General features: G+C 42.8%; 2 protein-coding genes across 9 annotated transcripts in view; one reads left to right on the forward strand and one right to left on the reverse strand.

Annotated features, from left to right (window-relative positions):
* The window catches only part of SCRN1 (secernin 1), a 70463-nt gene extending 62561 nt beyond the window's left edge, over positions 1-7902 (forward strand). For 2 of the 3 annotated variants that reach the window (XM_075922135.2, XM_075922134.2), the window contains 3 exons: positions 1115-1295; positions 2954-3113; positions 4189-7902. In XM_075922135.2, coding sequence (XP_075778250.1) covers positions 1115-1295; positions 2954-3112 — 340 coding nt within the window. In that variant the 3' untranslated portion in view covers position 3113; positions 4189-7902. The remainder of the gene's footprint in view (positions 1-1114; positions 1296-2953; positions 3114-4188) is intronic. The other variant, XM_075922136.2, reaches the window with a different exon arrangement.
* Positions 7903-10672: 2770 nt separating this feature from the next.
* The window catches only part of WIPF3 (WAS/WASL interacting protein family member 3), a 56165-nt gene continuing 41096 nt past the window's right edge, over positions 10673-25741 (reverse strand). For 5 of the 6 annotated variants that reach the window (XM_075922138.2, XM_075922137.2, XM_075922139.2 and 2 more), the window contains 6 exons: positions 22401-22533; positions 21025-21153; positions 18141-18845; positions 15523-15678; positions 14557-14658; positions 10673-13351 (listed from right to left, as the gene is read on the reverse strand). In XM_075922138.2, the coding sequence (XP_075778253.2) occupies positions 13311-13351; positions 14557-14658; positions 15523-15678; positions 18141-18845; positions 21025-21153; positions 22401-22533 (1266 nt within the window). In that variant the 3' untranslated portion in view covers positions 10673-13310. Of the gene's footprint in view, positions 13352-14556; positions 14659-15522; positions 15679-18140; positions 18846-21024; positions 21154-22400; positions 22534-24069; positions 24556-25741 lie in introns of those variants that run through there. The other variant, XM_006133226.5, reaches the window with a different exon arrangement.

Genomic DNA, 25741 nt, shown 5'->3' on the forward strand with positions numbered 1-25741 from the left:
GCAGCGAGAGCTTGCCAGCCCTGCGGCTGGCGGGGAGGGATTTTTCTGGAGGCCCTGAATCTGACACTGTTTCCCACCCACCCCCCAGAAGCGTGAATTGGGGTGGGGAGGGGTGAAGCTTAGCCTCCCCTTGCCTCCATTACACAGCAGCCATGCCTTAACCTTTCCTGGCCTTCCCTACTTGGACACTGCTGTCAATGCCAAATGTTCAGCAGTACATAGTAAGTTGTGTAATAACTATCTGAAAATCTTCCTCTAACTCTCATAACTGGATGGCATTGAATATGCCTTCAGTTTGTTTCAGCAAAGATATTCTCTCCTGAGTATAGGACTTTAAAGACTTGTCTACGCTAGGAAATTATTTCAAAATAACTAAATTTGAAATAACTCCTGAAATACCTATTTTGAAATAAGCATTATTCCCTGAGGAAAGCAGGCATACAGATTTTGAAATAACCAGCCTATTATTTCAAAATACCAAGCTTAGTAGTGTGGACACTCTGCTTATTCTTTCGAAATAAGGGGGGTTATTTTGAAATAACTCCCTAATGTAGACCAAAGCTTAGCTGTATAGAGTGTGAAGAGCTTTATTGACATACAAATTGTTTCTGTGTAAATGTAGGAGAACTGGAAAGTTTTATGTTGGGAAACTGGCTCTGAGACGGTTGATTTCTTTGAGTATCCTAAGAATGGCTTCCGCAGAGTACTTAACATGTAGGATGAGAGAAAATGAAGGAAAAAAGAAAGCAAGAGAACAGTATGGGGCTAAACTTTGGGATTTAAAGATGATCAAAACATTTACTCCCTTCTCCCCCACTACGCCTCCCCCCAGCAAAAAAAGTAATTTGCAAAAATGGGGAAAGTGACATGGAAGGAGAAAGGGAGGTCAATTTGAAAGCTCTGCAGGACTCAATGTTTTTAAAGCAAATTAATTTTCTTACATTGTGTTCTTATATTAGGTTATTTTTGCATCACATCTGACCTTAACCCACCACAGTAATATAGATACGCACATGCAATGCTGTTCACTGAATCTCTGTTGTCAGAGTAGCCTGGATCTATGTCTGAGTGACAGACAGAACATTCCCGTGAATAACTGTCTTACTCTTTTCAGGTCCATCTTTAAACCTTTCATCTTTGTTGATGATGTCAAACTAGTACCAAAAGTTCAGTCGCCTTTTCTTGGCGATGATGATCCTGTAAAAAAGAAACCTCGGTTCCAGGAGAAGCCTGACCGCAGACATGAACTGTACAAGGCACATGAGTGGTCCCGGTCTGTCACTGAGAATGATAAGGTAAACCTTCTAGGACCCAAGTCCTTTATAGATAGTTATTCCCCCCCCTTAGTATTAATACACCTGGGATCCAAAACTTTGAATGTGGTAACAAAAGATTTGTAAACGTTTGCATGACTTATGCTTCTTTCTCTCTAGGAAAGCTTTTATATTTTTTTCTGTAGCAATCTTAAATGTAATTACAAGGAAATTAGTGCGTTTCCCCTCTACAAAATCTGAACAGAGGCTTAAAGTTAAAATAGAAAAGTGAACACTTTAGCCATGGTTGGTTGCATTCTATTCATATTAATTTTGTGTAAACACTGGACTACAAACAATTCTCACTAGATGTTGGCAGAGATAAATTCAGACTCTGAGCTCAGGGGATTTTTAAGAATATAAAAGTTGTCTGTTTCTGAATAGGGCTCATTTGTAATGGTGATTTTTTTTTCTTTTTACTTGCTGCATTACCAATCACTATCAGTTTAGAGAAAGTTTGCAAAAAACTTACATGTTACCCAAGATGCCCCTTAAAAAGAATCAGGAGAGAACTTACAAGATTTTGCAAAACTCACATAAAATCCCTCAGACTTTCAATGGCTGTCACTGTAAATGTGACATACTGGGGGACAGTCCAGACCAGTGTGAGGCTGTGGCCTCATGTCTTACAATGCCTTGTTGAGGTAGCTCCTACCAAGACTGCTTACAAACAGCCTTCCAGCATGCAAGCCACACCCTGAATGTCTGTGTGTAACTCTCCAGCCTGGGTTATAAGGCAGGGTGACCTCAACATCCCTCTCAACCCTTCACCTGCTCTCCAATCTTTCTCCAGGAAATGTATGTCCTGTCCTGCCTCTCCTGGACAGTACAAATATATTATAAAGTCCATTATTCCTGTATGGGAATGGTGTGAAAGGGGAATGTCTTTCTCCTTCTCAGTCAGGGGCCACTTGTGTGGGGTCCCAGACTGATTTTTTTTCTGTGGGTCAGTGGCCCCCGACCAAAAAAAGGTTCCCCACCCCTGTCTTATACAGACACAGTCCCTATTCCAGGGTGGACTATTTCTTCTTTGTAGTTTAGACGTAACATTTTATCTATCATTCACGTCAATGCTGTTTGACTATACAGAGATTAAAAGGTAAACGAGCAAACTCCCTTAATTTTAATCCTGTGGCTAAACCTGGAGTAAGGCGGGTGACGTCCTCAGAGATGCCCTTCTAGATTCTTTTCTTAGTACTAGTGCCTGTTTTTGGAAAATCCTTCCAGGAACTCCCAAGTGTCCTGTAGTATTTTTGTTGTTAATGAGCTTGCACACTTGATGAATCAAAGAAACTCCTTTTTTTTTCTTGTCCAGATACAAGTTTTATCCCCCACTCTCAAGCTGTGCATAGTCTTTAAAAATTGTATTTCCTTTGAAGTTACTACTCACTATTTTGCTGATGTTTTTTGATTACTAGACTCTATTGTTTGTTCTGTATGTTGAACAATTGACCATTGTTTTCATTTTTGCTTAGGATTCTACTAACTCATTCAGAAGAAAAAAAATCTATGGAGGTCAGGGGGAGGGAAATGGCACATTTTCAAATAGTGTGAAGGTGCCCACATAGCAAAGGGTAGTAGTAACAATTCACTTGAATTTGGATAATGGGCACTTTATTTTGGCTGTTCCTTGCCTTTAGGAGAGAGGTCAGAAGCTGATGAGAATTATGTTAGAGCTGGAAAGACAAGGCTTAGAAGCTATGGAGGACATCCTCACCAGTACAGAGGTTCTGGATCCTGCTGAAGTAGTAGACCTTTTCTACGACTGTGTTGACACAGAAATTAAGTTTTTCAAGTGAAGTAAGCAAATGTTTTAATACTTCAAACTAAGTTAACAGAAAGCAGCTCATCTGCAGATGTATAAATAAAGTGTATAAATGCATGACTTTAATTCTGATCGTGCTGATATAACTTCTGTTACTCCTGGTTTACACCACTTTATATGATTGTAGAATCCTTTCTTTTCACTTTCAATGCCTCTGAATCAGGAGTGGGCAATAATTTTTGATGGGGGGGGGGAGTACTCCAAGAACTTGGAAAGTGTTCGAGGGCCATGCTCTTCCATGATATTAATGGAGGAGGTGTGGGGTCTGGGATGGAGGTTGGGTGCAGAAGGGAACTTGAGATAAGGGAGAGAGTTTGGGTGAAGGAGGCAGTTATGACCTGGGGCACGGGACTGGGATGCAGGGGGTTGGATTGTGACCTAGAGCAGGGAATTGGGGTATTGGAGAGGGTGTAGGGATTTGGGTTGTGAGCTAGAGCAGGAGGGAACTGATCTTGGGCAGGTGATTGGGGTGCTGGATTTGGGAGGGGATATGGGTACAGGAGGGGGGGGTAGAGGTTTTGGGTATGTGGAATAGGGGGCAGGAGTGGGGGACAGATGATTGGGGGAGGGACTGGGGTAGGCTCTGCCAGGAGACTTACCAGCCATCAGTTGTTCTTGAATCAGCTTCCCTACCTGCCCCGTCCCTGCACAGGCTGCAGCCATGTGCTCTGGAGCACCTTGTGCTTCATGACCACCTGTTATTGAACAGGCAGCTCCCATTGACCAGTTTCTGGCCAATGGGATTGTGCTGTGAGGGCGGGAGCAGCTCCTAAAGCTTCCCCCCTCCCCTCCAGACTCAAAGTTTTAAAGAAAAAACACCCCACAGCTGCGTTTCTGAGCGGTGTGCGGTTGAGGAGAGGCGAGCAAGGAGCCTGCCTGGGGCTCCCTGCAGCGTCCACAGCCCAGATCCGGTGGGGCCATATTTTGCCCAGGCCTGCTCTAAATGGATTGTGTCAAAAGTGTTTTTCCTTGTGCAATGTTATAACCTCTCTTAGTTTTCCATTGGATGTTGCTCTATGTAGATTTTAAACCATTGTTATCTCATTTCAGCCACAGTGGACACCGTTAGCCTTTTCACAGGAAGACTGTAAAGTTCTTCGAGCCATGAAAGATAGTCTCCACATAGCTGAATTCGCAGGAGGAAAAAACAAACAAAAAACCTTCTGTCTCTCTAGAAAAATGTTCCTCAGTAGCAGTATTGAATTAACAAAATTGCTTTCCTTTGTCCAATCATGTGGTGGTCCTGTTCTGTGTGTAGTGAAAGGAGAGAGTCACTGATTGGTCCATGTGTGCATGCCAGCTTATGTAGTGCAGAATGTTTCATTGTTTGGGCAACACAAATTAAACCAGGGAATAACTTCAACCCAGACCATCTTTAAAGCAAAAACATGTTTCCAGGTTGTTGTTGTTTTTTCTTTAATTTCCTCTTCTACAGCTTCAGACTAGACAGCAAAGCTCCAGTGTTTAGAATTTCACCAGGTACAGGTATCCTTACACTTCACATTGGAAACTGTGGAGGTTTTTCAGACAGAAATAGCACCGAGCGTCACAGTCTGAATTAGGGAGACGGCCAGTTCTGAGCTTGCTTGTGTAACTGTTGGCTGTAATGGAGCCCTCCTGATTTAAGCCAGTACAAATGAGCAGAATCATACCCTTTGGCTAGGAGTGTGGAACCTAAGGCCCAGGGGATGGCTTGCCTGTATCCAGCCCCTGAGGCTCGGGGCTCCCCCCTAGTAATGGGGAGCTGCGCTGGTGCTCCTTCCCCCCGCGGGACTGGAGCATACAAAATCTACTAGTCTGGCCACCCGCAAGGCTCTGGTGTACAAGGGGAATGTCTTTCTCCTTCTCAGTCGGGGCCACTTGTGTGCGGTCCCTGACTGATTTTTCTGTGGGACAGCAGCCTCTTACCCCGCAAAAATGCCCCACCTCTGCTCTAGGGCTCAGTGCTGCCCTCACCTACTCAGACCTTGGAAAAACAGTTATAGCACTTGTGATGCCTGGTAGGAAAAGGAAAAAAAGGCTTCTAAGATTCATAATACTGTGTATTGCAGGCAGAATCAAACTGATCACCTCGAACATTATATAATCAAGGCTGCATTGATAGACACATCAATGCAGTAACAACTCAGAACACTTTTTTCTTTGAGTAGAGGCTGGGCATTGAAAATAAAATTGGGGACAGTAGTCTGGCAGCAGGATCCTACTGTCATATGAAAATTCGGAGATCTCCAAACAATGTGCTGTTTATACTCTTCAGAAAACTTCCAATTATTTAGTAAAAGCAAAAAGCGAGTGTGACTGAGTTGTTACTTTTCCTTGCAAGGCACACATGCACCATGATCTGAATATTATTCCTTTAGTCTGGATAATAAGCATAAGGAAGGCAGAGAAGAGGATACAAATGGTTTATTTGTAGTTTTTCATCAGCACACCATTTTGCCCTCTGAATACTTATGGCTTTTCATAACTCCTTCTCTTTAAGAAGTTAGTCTAGTGCAAAAGGGTGAGGACTGAACAAGGGAGCCTTCTTAATTGATGACACATGGGGCACTGTTAGAGCTGGATGGAGACAAGGTGTGAATTCCAACTCACTGAAATGATGCAGCAGCATGAACAATTTTTTTTTCTTTTTGAAGGAGGTTGGTGATTGACAAGAGAATTCCCCATGGAGGAACTGATGCATCAGTTTATCACCCTTTTGACACTATCAGCCTGTTCAGGGCTGCATCCAACCCCTACAAAATATGTAGCTTTTCGGTGTGTGGAATTAGAGTCCAACATCTTATAAACACAGTTTAAGGAAATGTTTACTAATGTTTCAGCTGCCACTTCCAGATATGAAACCATTCAGCAGACACCGAAGTCTATATTGATGCTGTGGCTATACAAACCATGTACAGTCATAAAAGGATGACTTTCAGTTTACTTGCTTTGTATTAAAGTACTGTAGTGGCTTTATCAGATCTCCTCAAATAATAGTATTAATCCAGGCTGTTGCAGAACACAGTTTCAAAAAGAACTTTCTGCCTGTGAAATATATCTGGGATCAGACTGATTTTCTGATTGTTATTGTTCTTCAACCTTCATTCCCATTGTATCCCCTTTTGTTATTTTATGTGTCATTTTACTTCCCTTTTACTAGAATTCCAATGGAATAGAAGCAAGACAAAGTGATCCAAAGCTTTATAGGGGTACAACGCTCCATGCCCTGACTTTGCAGATGACATTCAAGATCTCTTTTAGACAGTGTAGCTGCCACTCTAAACACTGTACAAAGTATCCAGGTAACCTCCGTAACAGTTTAGAGGTGAGCCACTGTGCACTATGTTTTACCATTTTATAGTGCATGAGATGCACTGTGATTTATAGAGAGGTTTTTGCAGTTCTCTTAATATGCTGCTGTACATTGAATCATCAGCCAAAACAATATTTGCATATTTAAAAAACCTGCATCCATAATTTGAGAGGTGCCAAAGAGGCCAGTGCTTAGCAGAATATACCATACAAATACATGTGCTGCCAAAGCAAGGTAATTGGAATGCAAACCTCACCATGTAATGACAGATTGGATTTTAAAGTTTGCTTGTCGGATTCTAAATGCTGTGACAAGAACTTATTTGGCACGCACTGTCCCAAAATGTTACCCTGTGAACAGGGGCAGATGACCATTTTGCGGGGCCCTGGGCAGCATAATTCCGCGGGGCCTCCCCCTTTGCCACGGCGCATGCGCAGCGGTGCCATGTGCATGCACAGTGGTGCCACAGCGCATGCGCGGGGCTTTCTGAAGCGCGGGGCCCGGGACGGCCGCCCCGTTCGCCCTGCCCTATATCCACCCCTGCCTGTGAATGACAGTCTCACCTATCTGACATATTCAGTAGGGATTCTAAAATGACACTGTGATGCTTCACTGAGAAAAGAAAAGACCCAAACCATGGAATACCAGAAATTGAGTAGACGGGCTTGTACATTAGTGAAATGTGGGCAGGCAGTGCTTTTTGTGCCTTTCTCCCTAATGTGTTGAATTCTCTTACATGTAAGTAACTAATTTGATTTGTGTAATCATGTTCTATGTTGTCCAGGCATAAATGATTGCAGTGTTGTGATAAATACAATTAACATAGGTGTGTGCTCTTGGAAATAGAGTATATGCTGATTCACTGAACTGGTCCACTTATGTGGAAAAAATAAGTCGAATGTCTCAGACTCTTGTGTTCAACTTGTTTAAAAAAGTTCATCCTCAATCCTGCTTCTGTAAGTGCACTCTATGTACAGCAGCCATGATTAAAAAAGGCAACATCAAAGTCTCCCAACCTGATATTGCATTCAGCTCCTCTCTAGTTGTAGGACAGGAGTTCTGCTCAGAAGGGAGACATCATCTACTCTAAAAGCACACAACAGAGATGAAAATGCTAGTGTTTTCATTCTTACATGTTAAAGCCCTGATCCTGTGACTCCCTCACTGTGGACAGAATGCTGAGTCCTCTTGAGTGAGGGGGGCTTGCTTTGGGTCAGGGCTCCTCTTGCATGAAGCCATTTCCAGGACGGGCCTTCCCAGGGTTTATCCCACAGCCAGTGGCAGAGAACCTCAGTGCCTAAGTCAGCAGACTTAGGCTCACACTCCAGCAATAAAGACAACTGTGTAGATGTTGGAGCACAAGCTAGAGTTCAGGCTCTGAAGCCCACCTGCATAACTATTTTTAGTAGCTAATGCTACATCTACACTGTAGCCTTCTTGCAGAAAAGCTTATGCAAATGAAGTGCAGAGTGGAATATCACCGTGCTTCATTTGCATAATTAATTAGCAGCCGCTTTTGCACAAGAGGCTTTTGCGCAGAAAGGAGCTGTGTAGATGGCTCCTTTTTGCGCAAAAGCCCCTCTTGCGCAAGAGCCGTTCTTTCTGAAAAAATGAGGAAGAATGGCTCTTGCATAAGAGGGGCTTTTTGCACAAAAAGGAGCCGTCTACATAATTCTGTTTTGCGCAAAAGCCTCTTGCACAAAAGCAGCTGCTAATTAATTATGCAAATGAAGCGTGGCGATATTCCACTCCGCCCTTCATTGGCATAAGCTTTTCTACAAGAAGGCTACAGTGTAGACATAGTAGCCCTTGTGCTTGTCTTTACTATGCCGTGGATCGATGCTGCAGCAATCAGTCCACCGGTGGTCAATTTATTGTGTTTGCTTACACATGATAAATCGATCTCTGAATGCTCTCCCCTTGACTACGGAACTCCACCAGGATGAGAAGAGTAGCTGGAGTTGACAGAAGAGCAACCCCTGCCAACTTAACCGCAGAGAAGACACCGTAGTAAGTATGTTGACTTCAGCTACACGATTTACATAGCGAAAGTTGCATAGGTTAGATAATGGGGTTTTAACCTTTTTACCTTCACACCTCCCCTGAAAGTAAACTTCATGTTCACACCCCCCTGGGAGCCATTTTGTGCACAGCCTAGCCCCGCCCCCTCACCTGACAGGAAGCTAAGGGGCGTGGCTAGGACTATAAGAACTCTGCCAGGGAGCTCAGTCCGGGCCCTGCCTCTGAGGGAGACAGAGGCCTGCCCAGACCTCCTGACTGATGAGGCTGAGACCTGGCCCGGGCCTCCCATAGCCGCCTTCCCTCAGGCCAGTGAAGGCTTCCCTGCCTGGGCCGCCGAGGCCTGGCCAAGCCAGCCAGTAGGGCTACCCTCTGACCTAGAGGAACCCAAGGCTCTACTGGTGCCTGGTGATTCGGAGGACTGGCCTGAGCTGAAGGCCTGGCTCGAACCCCGAGGCCTGCCTGAACCCTGGGACCTGGTGAACCAGGTGGATGCAGCCGTCTGAGCTAATTCCCAAGTCCAACGGCGGTGGCGCTGTGGGGTGAGTGAACCCCATTACAATGCCTAAATGAATAATATGAACTTTTTACTTCGAACCTTTTCCTAACAAATTTACGTAATATTTGAAGATGAAAGTCGGCAGTGGTCGCGTACTGTTATTGTAGTGTCGTCACATAGGCCTGATTGATTCGCACTGCTATTGTAGTGTGCTGATCTCTAGAAGTTAATAAGAAATTAATGTTTATAATTTTAATTCATAATATTAATTATGAAGAAATCTAAACTTTAGAATTTTATCCAGTGAGAAGGCAATTGCGATAAGTTTTCTGCGAGGCACCTCACACCTCTCCTGGGGAGGCACACCTCACTGGTTAAGAACCTCTGGGTTAGATTGACAAGTGTGCAGGTTAGTGTAGACAAGACCCTAGTGCAAGCTTGAGTCTATCAACCCAGGCTCAGAGACTTACTGCTACAGGCTGCCAAACTTGCTGTGTAGGTGCACCCCAATTGTCCACAGTTCAGATAAGCTCTTCTACTAACCCTGCCTTGAATGAGTCTGACAAGCGTTAAGTGAAATACAGTATGTTTTAAATTAAAATACCTGATTTTTTAAAATATGTTTAATGCTTGCAGGATAAAGACAAAGATACCAAACTTCAAAGCCACTGGGGTGGGTGGAGAGGGGTATTGTTTCACATTCACTCTGAATTTTGGTTTAGCCTTATGGATATATTGCGCCAATGGGAGCAAGGAGCAAGCATGTCTGCTTTAAATAGAGTGTGCTGCTTTGTACTGTTCTCTACAGCTGGTACCCACCATTTCATGCAGCTTATTTGCACGTGTCAGACTGCTGCCCGTCTGTGAGTATGTCAAGATGTGCTGTTTCAGACTGAATCAAGACACTCTAAAGCTTGTTTGGCAAATTTCTTGTGGAAACTAATATGTATAGATTTGCAATCAGTCTGTGGGAATTGCATAGCTGTTGGGAACTGCTGTTTGGCAAAATTAATAAATTCATTTCAGCACCATGAGCCACGTACAAAGTTATTCTGTACAAAAAAAGTCACCCTGCCAAGGGACGTGGAGGAAGGTTCTCTCTTCCCATTATCTTTGTGCATAGTAACACATAGAAAAATAAGTGCAAAAGTAGAGATCTTCTCCTGTGTATACTATCACTGCATGCACTTGTCCCATACTGGAGAAAGCAATACCCGCTTCAGATACTGGATAAGATTGTTAGTTGAACCTATGCTGTCTTAGATTAAAACAGTTCCTTATTGACAGGGCAGAAACATCAAGGACTCATTTAACTGGAGGATTAGTGCAATGAATTTAATTTTGTTGGTAAGAGAGCCATAGGTGTCGGTATCGTCATCCATGGTTTTAAATGTCTATGTTGTGCTGATGTATCTATGTGAATGTGCCCAGTGTCATGCACCACAGTGTTGTTGTTCAATACATGGAGGTCAAAGTTGCCCTCAACTTAAGCCTTTGATAGTCAACATCCACATTCCTTACACATGGAAAGTGCACGTGCTGAAATACAGGGAGCCTAGGCACCTAATCTAAAGCAGAGGCCTAGTTTTGAGAAGCACCACCACTCACCTTAGTGAAACAGTAATAAGGCAACTTTTTAATAAATACATCTTTAAAAATCCTTATAAAAATATTTGTTACACAATATTACAGCTTCCGGTACAGATGAGAATAGGCAAGTATACGCCATATTTGTGTTTAATGCACAATGATGTTAATACTGTAGCAGAATCCTACTAATGAATAGCCTCATATTAGCCTTTCTGTAAGAAATGATGCAATGCCTATATTAACACCATCTAAATTTAACTTTTACATTGATTTGTTCAAGCACAGTTAACTACTATAATTAGAATTCTGTGACAATGTGTCACACACACAGACAAATTATTTACTTAGGGTTTGGAACAGGCAAGAAAAAAGACAAGAGGGGATTGTGTTTCAGAAGCTGTCTGGTGCTGCTTCAGGCTACAGCTAAAAAGCTATTCTTCCAGGAGATAACACAGAACTTCATTCTGTCCCTTCTCTATTCAGTCATACCCAGAACCAGATCCACTGTCAAAATTCAAAAGTTCCTGAGCCATTTGTGTGTGGGGAGAGGGGAGGGGATTAGAAGGGGCCAGTCTGTCTGCCTGCTTATCCATCCATTCCATAATTACCTACTTTTTAATCACCAGTAAGGTACCATGTCAACAACTACCCCTTCCCCCAACAGTGGTCCATGCAATCTTTTTACATGACATCATTAAAGTAGTATTTAGGTGGTGGTGATGAGGCTACTAGTTAACTTTGCAAAGAAAGGCACTATCCAGAAATAGGCAGTACATGGGCAGAACTACAGCCCTGAACTGGATTTAACTTACCTGCATTGTTTGCAGTCTGGGAAACTGCAGAGTTTAGGCAAACAAAACTTTCATTTCATATCCATATTTGAAGTCATAACACTATTGCTTTCCCCCAGCTCATGCTGTCAAATCTAGCCATCTTCCTAAAATCTACCCTTCTGTGCTCCACCTTGGAGTTGCCTCCCTCAGATCAGTACTCCCTCTGCTAATTAGGGAGAGGGGCACAGGGTATCTGGGTCTGTGTGAGGAGTCAAAAAGCCAGAATCTTGATCCTTTCCTAGTCCACTGGGGAGAGTTTCCTCCCTCCCCCCTCCTCCAGTAGCCTGCTGTGCCCCATCCTGGCTATTGCTTGCAGAATCAGTTCTGTTCGTCAACTAAGCAGCCACTGCTCCCCTGGAAAGAGGAGGTGCCTGCCAGAGTGTAGAAGCTCTGGGCAGATTTCAGGCACTCACACTCTCTTGGGCTCCTGAAAATCAAGAGATTAAGGCCACTATGTGGGACCTGAGGACTGGAGTCCTGAAATGGCGAGTCTCCCAAGAGAAACAACACATGTGAATTAAAAGACTGATCAAAGCGCCCTTAAACCTGGCCATTTTTATTGTATAACCTCAAGCCAATTGATGAGTGAACTTTCAAAGAAAAGTCTGATTTTATTTTAGGTGAGGTAATTAAAGTGACATGCTTGAGCTCACCACCCTCCCAGCCATCTCGACTGGCAGGAGGAAGAAAGTCCTTGGCACCTGTGGCAAACTGAGTTACCTTGGGGATCAATCTGCACTTCCACACTGTAGCTCTCCATGGCTCTCACTGAATAATTGGGTTAAAATTGCAGTATGGAGCATGTCAATGAAGGAGGACTTGTGGCAACTGTCTTCAGAGCCGTTCAAAAGCAACTGATGAGTACGAGCAGTACCAAGTGTTGTCTCTTTAGTATTTTTACATTAAAGCTTCTTGAGCCAGTTGAAGAAGGGTACTTTGGGAGAGAGGAAATGAATGACCATGTCTAGAAATTCTGTCTAACAAGTGGCAGGTGGACTCCTGGCTAGCAGCAGCAATAAGCAATATTTAAATATACTGTACAAAAGCATCCCATTTTGAGACATAATGGTCCAGCTGTGTCCTGAAACACCTACTTATTGACACATGCATTCATCCCATTTTTGATTTCTGACCTTGGGAGAGGAGCACTTTTGAAAAGCTTTGCCTTAGCTGTATGGCAATGCTGCTAGGCAGTCCAGCCCAGGTAGTCCTGTTCCAGCTCATTCCCTTCTCACAGATACACCCACTAGCAAACCTGAGAGAAGTGTATTATGTGCAATGGTGTCCATAGCATCTATCTCCTGCCTATATATACACATTTGACCAATAGATCCATGTAAATATAAGCCCCTTTATGGTAATATTGAAGGAGCAGCCATTTTGCAGCCGTGTGGGGATAAGTAGGAAATAGACAACAAAGTAACTTACAATCAGATTATGAAGTCATGCCAATAACCATACAATATATAGTAGCTTATTTTCAGATAACTAATTGAAAACTCATGTAAATATAATTAGAGCTCTCTGGGGAAGACTAACAAATATTTAAAAGGTAACAAAATATTTGTGGGCATATTTAATACCTGGAATACTGTTTGAGATGACATCTCTTGATTATGAGATATGAATGAGAATTACATAGTGAATGCTACTAAACATTTAAATCTCATAATGCTAATTTTAAAAATTCCTTCAGTAAAGTATCTAACAATAATGTAAAAGCCTGGGCCAACAATGACTAGGCTAGTTCAGAGAATGAATAATTAAAGTATTTCTTTTCCAGTTTAAAAATATCAAATCAGGTCAGCCATTGCAGCATTTGATTGTTAAAATATAATTTCTATGCATTTAACAAAACCTTCTGTTTCATAAATTATCTTGTTATCTTCACTCTTCCTGTGTTGTACTGCACCAGAGATCTGTTATGGGAATCTTCTCATCTCACATGTGTTCTTAGTGGAGGATTTTTAGGTGTATCTGTAAGATACATAGGATACCATCTTTTATAGGCTGCCTATTGTTTCTATACATGTTTACAGTACATTGTACAATGCCCCTACATGGAAATTGGGAACAGTCTATGAAAAGATGTGAGAAGGGAGATTTGGGGATAGGGAGTTGGTCTAACATGAGGTGTGCAATAATTTTTCATGGGGGAGGGGGGGGGCTGACCACTCCAAGATTTTGGAAAATGGTTGAGGGCCACACTCTTCCATGATATTAATGGTGGAGGTGAGGAGTCTAGGATCTTGCCGCCTGTCTACACTGGCCGCGAGTATTTGTGCAAGAACACCGACGTTCTACTGTATGAAATCAGTGCTTCTTGCGTAAATACACTCCTGCTCAGGGATAAGTGTTCTTGCGCAAGAGGCCAGTGTAGAAAGGTAACATCAATTTCTTGCGCAAGAAAGCCCGATGGCTAAAATGGCCATCGGCGTTTTCTTGCGCAAGAGAGCCTCTACACTGGCACGGATGCTTTTGCGCAAAAGCAAATCTTTTGCGCAAAGGCACATGCCAGTATAGATGCTCTCTTACGCTAATACTTTTAACGCAAAAACTCTTGTGTTAAAAGTATTTGCGCAAAATCATGCCAGTGTAGACGTAGCCATAGGGTTTATATAAACAGTAGCCTAGGTTAGAATAGGAACATGTGTGATTTTATTTACCTATTTTTAAATGCCTATTTTCAAAGCTGAGTGGGTGAAGTAGTGCTCTCCAAATAGATCTGATTTTCAAAGGTTGAGCACATGCTTTCTCCAGCTTACTGATGCTTTTGAGACTCTAAATTCTTATATATATGCCAAAATATAGAGGTAGGATACAATTTTAAGCATTCAGGTTTGAAAACCTGGAACCATTTTTTATATTTGTTTTTAGTGATTAATTATAGTTCAGTAATTAAACCACAACTCATTTTTTATGTCACCAGTTTATGGACACATTAAAGCAGAGTCAGTACTACACTACACCTGCTTACATAGCTGTATTTTTAAAGTTAAGAGCTTTCTCCTCAAAGAATGTGAAAAGTACAATTAAACTGGAGGTATGTCAGCCCATGTTACTGAAAGGCAATTCATTATTGTGTTTTTGGGATTCATTAGAACAGTAATCATTATAGACTTTCATTGTGTTCTAGCAACTCAATTATAATTTCCCCAGCAACAAGATTTTTAAATACTTACCTCTAGGTGCCTTGCTGGGATAAATTCTCTGATATGGCTTGAATTCATCAGGAGGTGGGAATTCTTCCACAGAATGGAAAGTAAACTTAGACTCAAAGTCATCTGGAGAATTAAAAAAAAAAAAAGTCCATTACTAGGAAAATTAACTCTGGCCACTTAAAACTGAGTTATCACTGGAAGAAAACAGATGACTTAGTTAACTATTATAATGAAAGTACCTGAATGATTTCCCAATGATGTTTATGGTGGTTCATGCTAAGGATGTTAAGGACTAGTTGCTGCCCACCTCCCTTGCTGCCTCTATCAGCTGGGGCCTCTTGTGCATTTCAAAGCCGAAGCACCCATATGGAGCCCAGAGTCAGTGGGCCTTCCTGCTGGCCCCAGGCTGCACACGGAGTTCCAACTTTGAAATGCACAAGAGCACCTATTAGAAGTGCCTATCGACTAGTCTAATAGTCAATGGAAATTCCATCAACTACTCGACTAGTAAATTAATCGATATTTAACAGCCGCAGTTTGTGCTATGGAAAAACTCCATTTTATGTGGGATTATCTTATTGACTGTGCCTTTTTTGTTCACAGCTGCACTATCTCACTACTAATCATATAGCATACTTGTGGCAATCACAATAATTTCTTACAATGATGTTAGGACGGTATTTGATGTATTCTCACCTGGCTTTAGAGTAATGAAGTAGCTAGAAACAAAGATAAGAACAAACAGCCAGCTCATGAAACTACAAAAAAGTATCCTTGGAACGCCTGTCCTATAGAAGTTAATGGGGATAAAACCACTTGGTTCTGTGAATATTAGTATACAAACCAATATAGACTTCATGCACACTGGACTTTCACAGTTATTGTAAGATTTGTGAGAGATGGGTTTTTAATAGCATGTATACTTATGAGACTTTTGTGTTGAAATCTTTCAAGTACAACAAAGAGGTTTAATTTAGAAAATATTACCAATGATTTGCATGTTTCCATTTCTGTGCTGTGGATAGGACTCATGTGCAGCTGGCCAGGATGAGACTTGGGTATATGGACACTTGCTTGTAAGCTCAGTTGTTGGTGATCTTGCTGGAGGCAGCGGAGGTGGAATTAGCTTCCCGGTGCTGCTTACTTAAAAAGAAGCAGACAAAGACATAAAGAAAAGACACAAAAATGGATGAATGAGTGCTTTGCCAAACAAGGAACTGATAGGACTTTAGATCTGATATCATGTTTAGTTCAAAGCCAAAGGGCACCATGGCAGTAGGTGACTTTATAGCTGCCACATTACAAGCATTATTGCTCTAGTGATTCCATCTATTCTATACTCATCACTCTCTCAACACCTGACCCATTATATTTAAAAGGAGTTTCCCATAGCTTTAAAAAATGTTGTCAATGAATTCCTCTCTGCACATAACGGTCAATGTGCAAGATTCAGACTATGCCCTTCATCTTGTTTTTATTACGGGGAGCTAAGTATTTCTCAGTCCCACAAACCCAATTTCATATTTTTTCTAATCAGCACTCTGTCTACAAGCAGCTGGTCTGGTTTTACAGATGCAGTCTGCCCCTCTCTACCTGTATCCTCTCTAGGTCTACCTGTAGATCTCTGTCCCTGATCCCTGTTGCAATCATGCATTTAGATGGAGCAGAGAGGCAATTTCTATCAACCTCTTCCCTGCTTCTCTCCAAGAGTTGGCACTAAGATTTCTCCAGCCTGCTGGATTTTCTCTGTGACCCTGGACCCCCATTCCTTGTCTGGTCATCAGAACACAGCAAGTTGATTAGTTTTGCCTTTGTCTGCATAGCTCAGCTAGCTCCCTTCTCTTCAGTTGTTAATAACTCATTTCCCCTGCTTTTTTTACTGTTTCTTTCCCATAAGGACTGTGACTTCTCTTTGTGCTTTGCCCTTTTAGGGTGCATCTACCCTACACCCGTAGCTTGAAATAAGCTGCACAAATTACATAGCTTTTTTCAAAATTTGGCACTGTTTACACAGCACTTATTTCAAAATAAATCACTATTCCAAAACATCCGTTACTCCTCGTGGAATATGGTTTACAGGGATGTTGGAATAGCGAGCCTGTTATATTTTGAAATAACAGGCATGCTCAAAAAATGCAGAATAGCTATTTTGGGATACCTCTGGTATCCCAAAATAGCGCTGCAGTGTAGATGTAGCCACACAGTACTTACTTTCACTTCTGCCAGCACTTAGGGAATTCACACTGGCATAGATCCCACACATACTACTATCCTCTGTCAGGAGTGGGCAATAATTTTTTCCCGGGGACCACACAGGAAGGGGCGGGGCCAAGATACTTCCGTCTGAGACAATGATTGGTCCAGGGGTGAGGGAGTGATTTTTGTCTCTCCCCCCCCCCCCCCCACATTCCCCCTATGTGCCCATGTCCCTGCTGTGGGAGGAGACTGCCCGTGCTCCCCTGCCCCTAGGCCAAATAGGGCCGGGGGGGGAGCATGCGAAGCCTCCTCTGCTCTCCCCCAACCCTGCAAGCAATGTGGGGCGCTTCAAAGCACCACATGCTCCTGGCAGGGCAGGAGGAGGCTTTGCGTGCTCCCCTGCCCCCAGACCCTAATTGGCCTAGGGGCAGGGGAGCAGCAGGGCCTTTGCAGGCCAGATCCACCTGCGTGGCAGGCTGAATCCAGCCCGCAGAGGCCCTTTTGCCCACCCCTGCTCTGTCAATTTTGGGGTAACTGCTCCCGCATCCCCCCCCCTCTAGGGTCCATAAAGGGCACCCACTGTAGGGTTCTGGTTCTCTGTTGTCACTTCTCTGGAGCAGAAACCATCTCTCACTTTGCTGACCAGGGATTTTAAGGCTGATCAGCTTCCTGCTTTACACTGTGGTATAAAAAGACTAGTGCCTGTGATTTGCCTTCTCTTGGAGGACCATGACCAGCATATTTTCCAGTTACAAGCAAGCACATTTATTTTTTTGAAGTAAAAGCATTAAAGAGAGAATATTAAAACAATAAAAACTTGCATGTTAAAAGACCACAGCCTCAATTCCAAACTGGAGCTTTGGTAGGTTTTAGTTTTTCCAAGACTACAACTAGGGTTTTCCCTATGGTTACACATTCATCCATATTAGATCTAGAACGCAGTCTGGTCTGATCAGCCATTTTTTATACAGCTAAGGCCCTTTGTTCTTGGCCTTCTGTAACAGGTGAGCCGCAGACAATGACCCTCTCCTAAGGGCTCAGCTTCAAAAGGCTTGGTTTTTGTGTACTGGAGTTGGGAAATTTGAATTACTTTCTCCCTACGGATTCCCTTGGAAATCCCAAAGGATTGTCCCAAAGTTGCTTCCAACCTACTGCCCTGCTCCGCTCCCAGGAAGAGAAAGCGACTGATTAGTTCTCAGCAGTAAGGCATAAAAACCCTTAGTAGGAGTAACTGCTTCCACTGGGAGCCCAGTGATCTATACTCCCAAGTTCGGAGATCCTGTCAACACTTAGGGGCTAGGCCCTGCTCCTCCTGGCATCTTGTTGTCTGCTGCCATGATAGCTTCCTGGCTAGGGCTGTATATTTCCTGTAGCCTTGTGTGGTTTGAAAACTCAGTTTCAAAACTTACCCGCACCTCTACCTTGTCTCTTCTTTTGCACTGCTGCAGCTGGCTGAGGGAAGGGAGGGGCGGGAGGGAGGGGCATAGACTGAATACCAGGTTTTTGGAGCAGCAAGTGTGGAGATTTGGGGGGTAGTGGGGGTGGAACGTCACTGCTGCTCACAGTACTGTTAAAGATCGGGGAGGGTAGCAGCAGCAAGGATCCCCTGGGTGAAGGAGGCAGTGGTGGTGGAGGTGGGGGAGGAGTTGGAGGTGGATAATCCCTCAAATCAGGCTGTGGGGGAGAAGTGCTAGAAAAGTCAGTTCTGATTGGCAAGCCACAAGGTGGTGCCAAGGGCAGTGGGGGTGGTGGCAGATGCAAAGCCATTGCTTGAATCTTGGCAGGCTTGTCACCCAGAGGAGGTGGTGGTGGTGGAGGAGGAACCAAATTCTGGGGTGACACTTTTACAGGTTTTTCCAGAGGATAGGGAAGAGGTGGAGGAGGTGGGAAAACAAGGGAAGGTTTACTAGAAACTGGGGGAGGTGGGGGAGGGGCAGGCATGCTGGGCCGAGCTGGTCCTGGTCGTGGCCCACTGAATAGCTCCGTTGGGTGTGCTGCTCTTGGACAATCAGGTTGACTTGCAATGTTGCTGTTTGCTTTGGCACTCCCGTTCAGTGGGGCTGGAGACTTTGGAGGAGGCCCTCGTACTCCAGGCAGCTGCCCGGCCTTGCCAGCTGGAAAACAAACCACAGACCTCCAGGTAGATTAGTAAAGACCAACCTGTAAGCATGGCTTGAAATTGTTAGAGCAAAACAGTGCAGAAAAGGAGCTGGGCCTGTTTGCTCCATAAACTTTTACTAAAATACGGCAAGGGATTTGACACACTCTTCCACCATGTATGTGCCATAAACATATTTCTGCAATGCACAATCTCTAACATGATGGGGCTGAGAAGACAGAGTGTTCCAGGCAATTGGACTGGAACTCAGAAGACCTCTGCCACTGGCATGCTGGCTGACCTTGAGCAAGTCACTTCATTTCTTTCCCTCAGTTTCCCCATGTAACAGGACATGCTCTCTCTTCTATAGAGAATGAGCATCTGTGAGAGCCACCTGGTTGAAGACTTCTTTTCTGTAGCCCACAGAATTAGATTAAAGGTATCTTATTAAGTGGTAATGTAAGAAACCTGCAGGCCTATGCCCTGCAAGACATTAGTTTAAATAGCTAGCCTAAGGCTTTGAAGCCTCTGAGACTTAGCATAAGCATGTTCCCTAACAGTGATCCTAAGCTACTGGGGAACCAGAAATGGATTACTTAAGGTATTTTTGCTAAAAGCTTGTATAAAGTGATACCAGGTAACCATAGGAAATCAAACTCATACCAGCTTTGGCTGTTTTAGGACTGCAACACCTGAAAATGCATAACTGCAAACTTACATGGCAACAAATTGATGCAATTAATAGTAAGTTGAGATCATAATTTTACTAACCCATAGAATAAGGATACCTCAATGTTATTAGGATAAGGAAGCTAGTTATGGAGAAAGGAGGCCAGGTAGTTATATAATTATGCAGGACAGTCACCAGACCCTGTAATAGGCCAAACCACCGTGCACTGGGGATGCAAAATGCTGGTTAATCAATTAACTGGTTTACCTAACGTTTAACTGACTAAAGTGGGCTCTGGGCTGGGGACTGCTCCAGCCCAGCTGGAGTAGACCCGAGTCCACAGGGCTGAGGCTGGCTCTGCCAGCACCCAGCCAGCTGCTGCTGGCTCCCAGCCCCCACCGGAGCAGCCCCTGCCCGCAGGGTGCCTGGGCCAGCTATGGAAGGAGATGCTCCAACTGGGAGCAGCCACTGCTCGCAGCATGCCTCTTGCAGGGCTGGAGCAGCCCCCTGCCCATGGCAGACAGGGACCTGCATGCGCTCCCACCAGTTAATCCTTCACAACTCTACTAGGTATGCCTCGAGATCTTGAGCATTGAACTTCTGGTGTGTCTGAGGCACAGTGGGATCCTTGTGGATCACGGCCAGCCTTCCACCCCTAGGGCTCCATGAGAAGGGCGAGTGTGTGTGCAAAGGACATCGGCCTCACTTTACGCTGTAGCTCCCTTCTCACTTGGTTTGGAACACCGGTGTTACTAATTCTATGAAGAAAAGTATTCAGTGCTTTGCTCGTCCCTCAGTGTGAGTGTTGCCGTTGCACACCTCTGAGTTCCCAGACAGACACCGATCTTAACAACCTGACTTCTGTTCTGCCAGACTCTGGAACTAGAACCTTTTGAACCTCAGAAGTTTAACCAGTGACTAGTTGGAAACTCTTAGCAGTCAATATAATCAATAACCACTTACCTATTTGGTGACCCTTTCCCATGTCGTAGAAAGCCCTTGGGACAAAGATATCCAGCCTGCTTACAGTAGATGGAGAGAAGGCTTTTGGTTCCCCTTTGTCTCTGTGGCTAGAGAACGACCACTGACCAGACTAAAAGAGGGATGGAAGGCAGGGCCCCTCTTATGGAGTTTGGCTTGAGGGCATTTAGATGCAATTTCAGCCATCTACGAGCAAAGTCATTTCTTCCAAACCAGTCACATCTGTTAATGCTGTGGTCCGCTGCAGATTGGACCCCCCCACACACACTTTTTGAACCCCAGAGCCATTGTAAGGAGGAGACCTCATCTTCTCACTGCCTCTATGCCTTGAGATCTGTGGGGTCTGACTAGTAAAAGAAATTGTTGTGGAGTCCATAACTGCTGCAGACATGAAACAGACACACACTTCCTATAGCCAGGCTGGGTTGTAAGGCTTTGCTACAAAAGACGTGTGTTCATTTTCCTCTCAACTTTCTCCAGTTTATCAGCCACTTTAGTACTCCCTTAGGTGAGAGCCTACAAACATGGGGAAAAGCGTCCTTACCTGTCATGTCTCTTTGGCCAATCGGTTTCAGCATGGGAAAGCCACCTGCAAACAAGCCCCCCAATGATGGTTGAGCACTACTTTTACTGGTTGCTGGGCCATCTCCATCTCTGTTAGGTCCTCTGGATTCTGTTACAAGGAGACAAGGGGTCTATCAATGTGTTTTGTTATCTACATTCAGGCTTTCAAGGAGCACCAACAGCCCCTGATTCTGCTGTTTTAACATATACAGCAAGGAAAGTTACTGATGGTTCTATAGAAATAATGTTACTATTTATCCAACATCTTAGTGCACAGCACCCTCTGGTGCATCAGTAATGCTAGGACAGTTTAGGATTCAGCCATCATTTTGTGGTAAGCTTTTCTGAAAAGGGTGTAAATTTAATGTTGGCTGTGAAATGGCTACTGTAGTGCACTTATCTACTATATATTTGAGAGTGTTAGTTAAACGCTAAGCACTAGGAACACCACATTTGATATCAGCTTCCTCTTATCATAACTTGAAGCAAAGTCAGGGTTTGGTTGTGTCAGGACGATGGGATATGCCTGGAATGTGACTGTTTCTCATAAAACAGAAAGTCAGGGCTGATAGCAGGGACAGTTATACTGTATAATGACAAGAGGGCAGCAAGGGGCCAGAGATGGGGACCAGGATAGTTAACCCCATTGGGGCAATGGGGCAAGAATGGAGAAAGGGACAGCTGTCTATTATATAATTGAGTGTGTGTGTGTGTGTGTGTGTGTGTGTGTGCGCACACCTGTTTCTGTCCCCTAACCAGGGGACATGCATGATTCCTCAGGCCTTAAGTTGCTGCAGTGAGAGGGCTGGGGTTGTCCCTTTTCCCCAGGAAGCCTGCACACTGAACCCCTCATCCCCGAGCAATGATTTAAATGAAGAAAAACAACATTTGAGTTAAGGACCCAAACAACTCCTGATAACTCTTCTAGTGGTGCTATAAAATGCTAAATAACAAATCTAAAACCTATGACTTAGAGTAGATTCTAAGTCTGATATCCCAAACTCTCCCCACAGTAGTTGTACATACTAAATTAGGCCGTAGAGCAGTTGTTCCCAACATTTTCCAGATGAGGACCCATTTTGACAATTCAGGAAGACTTGGTGACCCAAGGCAATTCAAAAACGGGGGGAAGGAGGGGCAGAGCCACCTGGGGAAGACACTTTTGAAATGTAATGGCGACTCACATTTGGGTCCCGACCCATGGATTGGGAAACCCTGCCTTAGAGAAACTCAAGGCCATGACTAATTTTGAAGACCCTTAATCTTACAAGTGGTCCAACTGGCTTCTACAGGGCTCCTCAGCCCAAAAGTTTGACATGCCTGGGCCCCTTGCTCAGAGCTGAAAAGAGCACTTACTTTCAACCTGTGGTGCACTTCGGTCATTGATTTGGGTAACTTTCCTTAAGCGAGTCCCTTGCTGAATGTCTGCTAGCAATGCATTTCGAGCTTTTTGATCTTCCTTTCTGGGCTTTGGGGGCTCTGTACTAGCCTGTTGAAGATAATATTAAGCAGTGAAACAAATGCTGAGAAAGGAAGCACAAGAAATAACATTTTAATATATTAAAACCAGAATGAAGCAAGCATCCCAGGCAGTTATATTGAAATCTTCATTACTGTGTCTTAAATTATATATTATTGAAATTAACACAACAGCTGTCACACACACACACGAAAGCTAAGAAGTTACAAATTAGAGGGGGCTCTACCAGCACTATTTAATTTCACCTGAACAAAACAAAGGACACACTTTCATTTCAGTCTGACTTCCAGGCAAGTGAACTACCAATGTGCCTAGAATAACCAGGGCCTGCCTCCCTCCATCATTGTGTAATTCCAACTTGGAGGGCACATATATCTTTTTATTTTACTTACAATTATTTATAATATGAAGATTTCAAAAGCCATTTGAGAACACAATTCATTTTTTTCTGTCTTTGTCCTTCCTTGTTAAAAAAGAACATTTCATCATTAGCATGGCTACTGCAGTACTGGTATGATCACACCATAGCACGTTGGGTTAAATCTTGATTATATCATAATTCAGATATTTAAACAGGGTTTATATGCTTCTGTATTAGGGGTGTGCATAGATTTAAACAGTTTAAATAGATTGCTTTCAAATCAATTTAGCTGAATAAACAATATCCTACAGTTAATTTAAGGCCTATAAATGTAAAGTTGTCTTGGTATGACCACAATAATATAAAATCTTGGGTCCCCCCTCCTAAATATTTTTTACAAATATGGCACTCTCCAAAATAAAATAATTAAGCAGAAATCTGTTCTGATTTCAGATGTCTAGTCATGTGGCTTTTCTTTCAACAGGTAAAAAGGACATAGTAGAGAAGTCCAAAGCCAATGGATGGGTGACACTGGATTGTCCTAGAACATAAGAACTCTTTATAATCAAGTCCAGAGCAAGATATTATAGCCAAGTTATCCCTCCTGAACACAGTTAACAGAAACACAGAAGACCCATTTCTTTAGTAAATTATTGCCCCTATTTCACTTTATATTTACTCTGTCTCAAAAGGTGTCTTAAACATTCCTATTTGAGAACTGTGAGAGTGAAAAACAAGATTGAAAATATTTAAAAGCCACTATACGACTAGAAATAATCAGATACATTTAAAATATAATTTAAACTTGCATTTGATTGCCTGTTTTTATTCAGTTTAAAAAAAAATCTGGATTTGTAAATGTCCATTAGGTGGCACTCTTAGGTGACAGTAACGACTATTACATTCTTGCTATCTGATGTAAAAACTCAGTAATAACTTTCTGAGACTGACCAGATATTCTTCAATAGGACATTGAAAAAAGGTAGTCATTCTTGGATAATTCCTTAATTTAAATAACAGTCGTGCTTTCCCATATGCTTTAAACAAAGTTTAAACTACAAGCACTATATAATTCTGGTTATTAAAGCTCTGAAAGGCTGACTAATATAAGCAATGTCATAGGGTTCATACCAGTTGGAATTTATTTCCAGTCACTTTTTTCCTTAAAAATTCACAATACTTACTCTGACAAATGGACGAACCATAACCGGAGCAAATATAGCTTGTTTTTAACAAAAGCTTTTCACCACTTTCTTCAAACTTTCTTCTCCTTACTCCCAGAAGTAAATTTAGCCATAGCCTGTTAATTAGGATCTAAAGCTACCCGATCAAGAGTGTTAGGTTTAAAATTAGATCCAACAGCTGTGTATTTGTTTCCGGGTTCATGTCTTCACATATTATACCAGCTGTCTACTCTGCCTGCTCCATTCTTGTGAGCAGGTAGGCTACTGGAAGACTATGTATTTCAGTACGCAATCTGTAGTAGATTAAATTCTGTCACAGTCCAACACAGTGTCCCTCTAATCTAACAAATCCTAAATTCCCTTTATATATTTTTGGGGGAGGGTGTGTGCATATGAGACATTGCACAAAGAGGGAATGCTTCATTCTGCAAATCCAAACTGTATTATTGTAAGATAGAACTGTAGGAATCTTGACATCAAATACTTCCCCCTCATACTCCTCCGTATTGTACTTTAATATATAATCTTCATGGCTGGAGCACTCTCATGTGCCTGGTGATTGACTGTGCTGTTGAGTAGCTTCATATGGATTCTCTTTTGCTATTACAAGATCAAAGTAGGCTGGGAGTAGCAATGTAGCTTAGCTGCATGCCTGTCAGAATTCTCCTATGGATTTCTTGTTTGCAGCACTGCCCACACCTATGTAGTCTGTGACACTTTAATAGTGAAGTGAGTGCTGGTACTCTTTAGCACAAATATCCCAGTCAGGGAAGAAATACGAATTTACAAGGAAACCTGCTCCAATTGATTAGCTGCAGACAGATCTTTACAAGCACCATCACTTGGCTATGATACAGATATCTATTCAGAAAGCAGAATTAGCTAGGGATACACTGTTGTGTTATGCTGGCATTATACAGAATACATAAGAAATTGCGTAAACTAGTGCAGCTGAAAGACAGAAATGAGCTCTTCATTAGGGTTAGACCTTCAATCTTAAAAATATACACAGAAGTGTCTTGAGCAGGAAGACAAATGCATTTTCTTTGGCAGTCACAGAGGGAGTATAGCTAAAACACAAAAGGTATCACTCTTACAAAGTGCTTTTTTTACACTAAAGGAGCATCTATATTTACAGAATAGGAAATGTCTCAGTCCTTCACTGAAAATCAAAAGTGAATCAGACAAGAATGTGGAGATCATTTGTTTTATTAAATGCCAGAGATACCTAAGGTAACATAAAATGAAATTAAATTGGTTGGTTCTCATTTCCTAGGTAACCACATTGCTCTATTATTTCACACACAAAAGAATGTCATGTTAAATAATTTCTTACAGAAACAGAATGAGTCACACATCGAGTAGCCTCTATGTACAGAAATGCTATATTTCTTACCTCACTCAGCTTCACCATATTTTCCCTTTACATGTCCTACAATTACACCAGCTAAATTTAAGCTGATAAGTGGAAGCCATGTTATTTCTGCATTAACAGGCACTATTCATGCTGTTATTTTAAATCCATTTATTATAGAGGCTCTCTTATCTATCATAGCATCATAGGGCTGGAAAAGACCTTATGAGGTCATCAAGTCCAGCCCCCTTCCCAAAGCAGGACCAACCCCAATTAAATCATTCTAGCCATGCCTCTGTAAAGCCAAGACTTAAAAAA

The sequence above is a fragment of the Pelodiscus sinensis genome, chromosome 2, assembly GCF_052426305.1.
Source record: "Pelodiscus sinensis isolate ZL-2025 chromosome 2, ASM5242630v1, whole genome shotgun sequence".
Classification (NCBI taxonomy): domain Eukaryota; kingdom Metazoa; phylum Chordata; order Testudines; family Trionychidae; genus Pelodiscus; species Pelodiscus sinensis.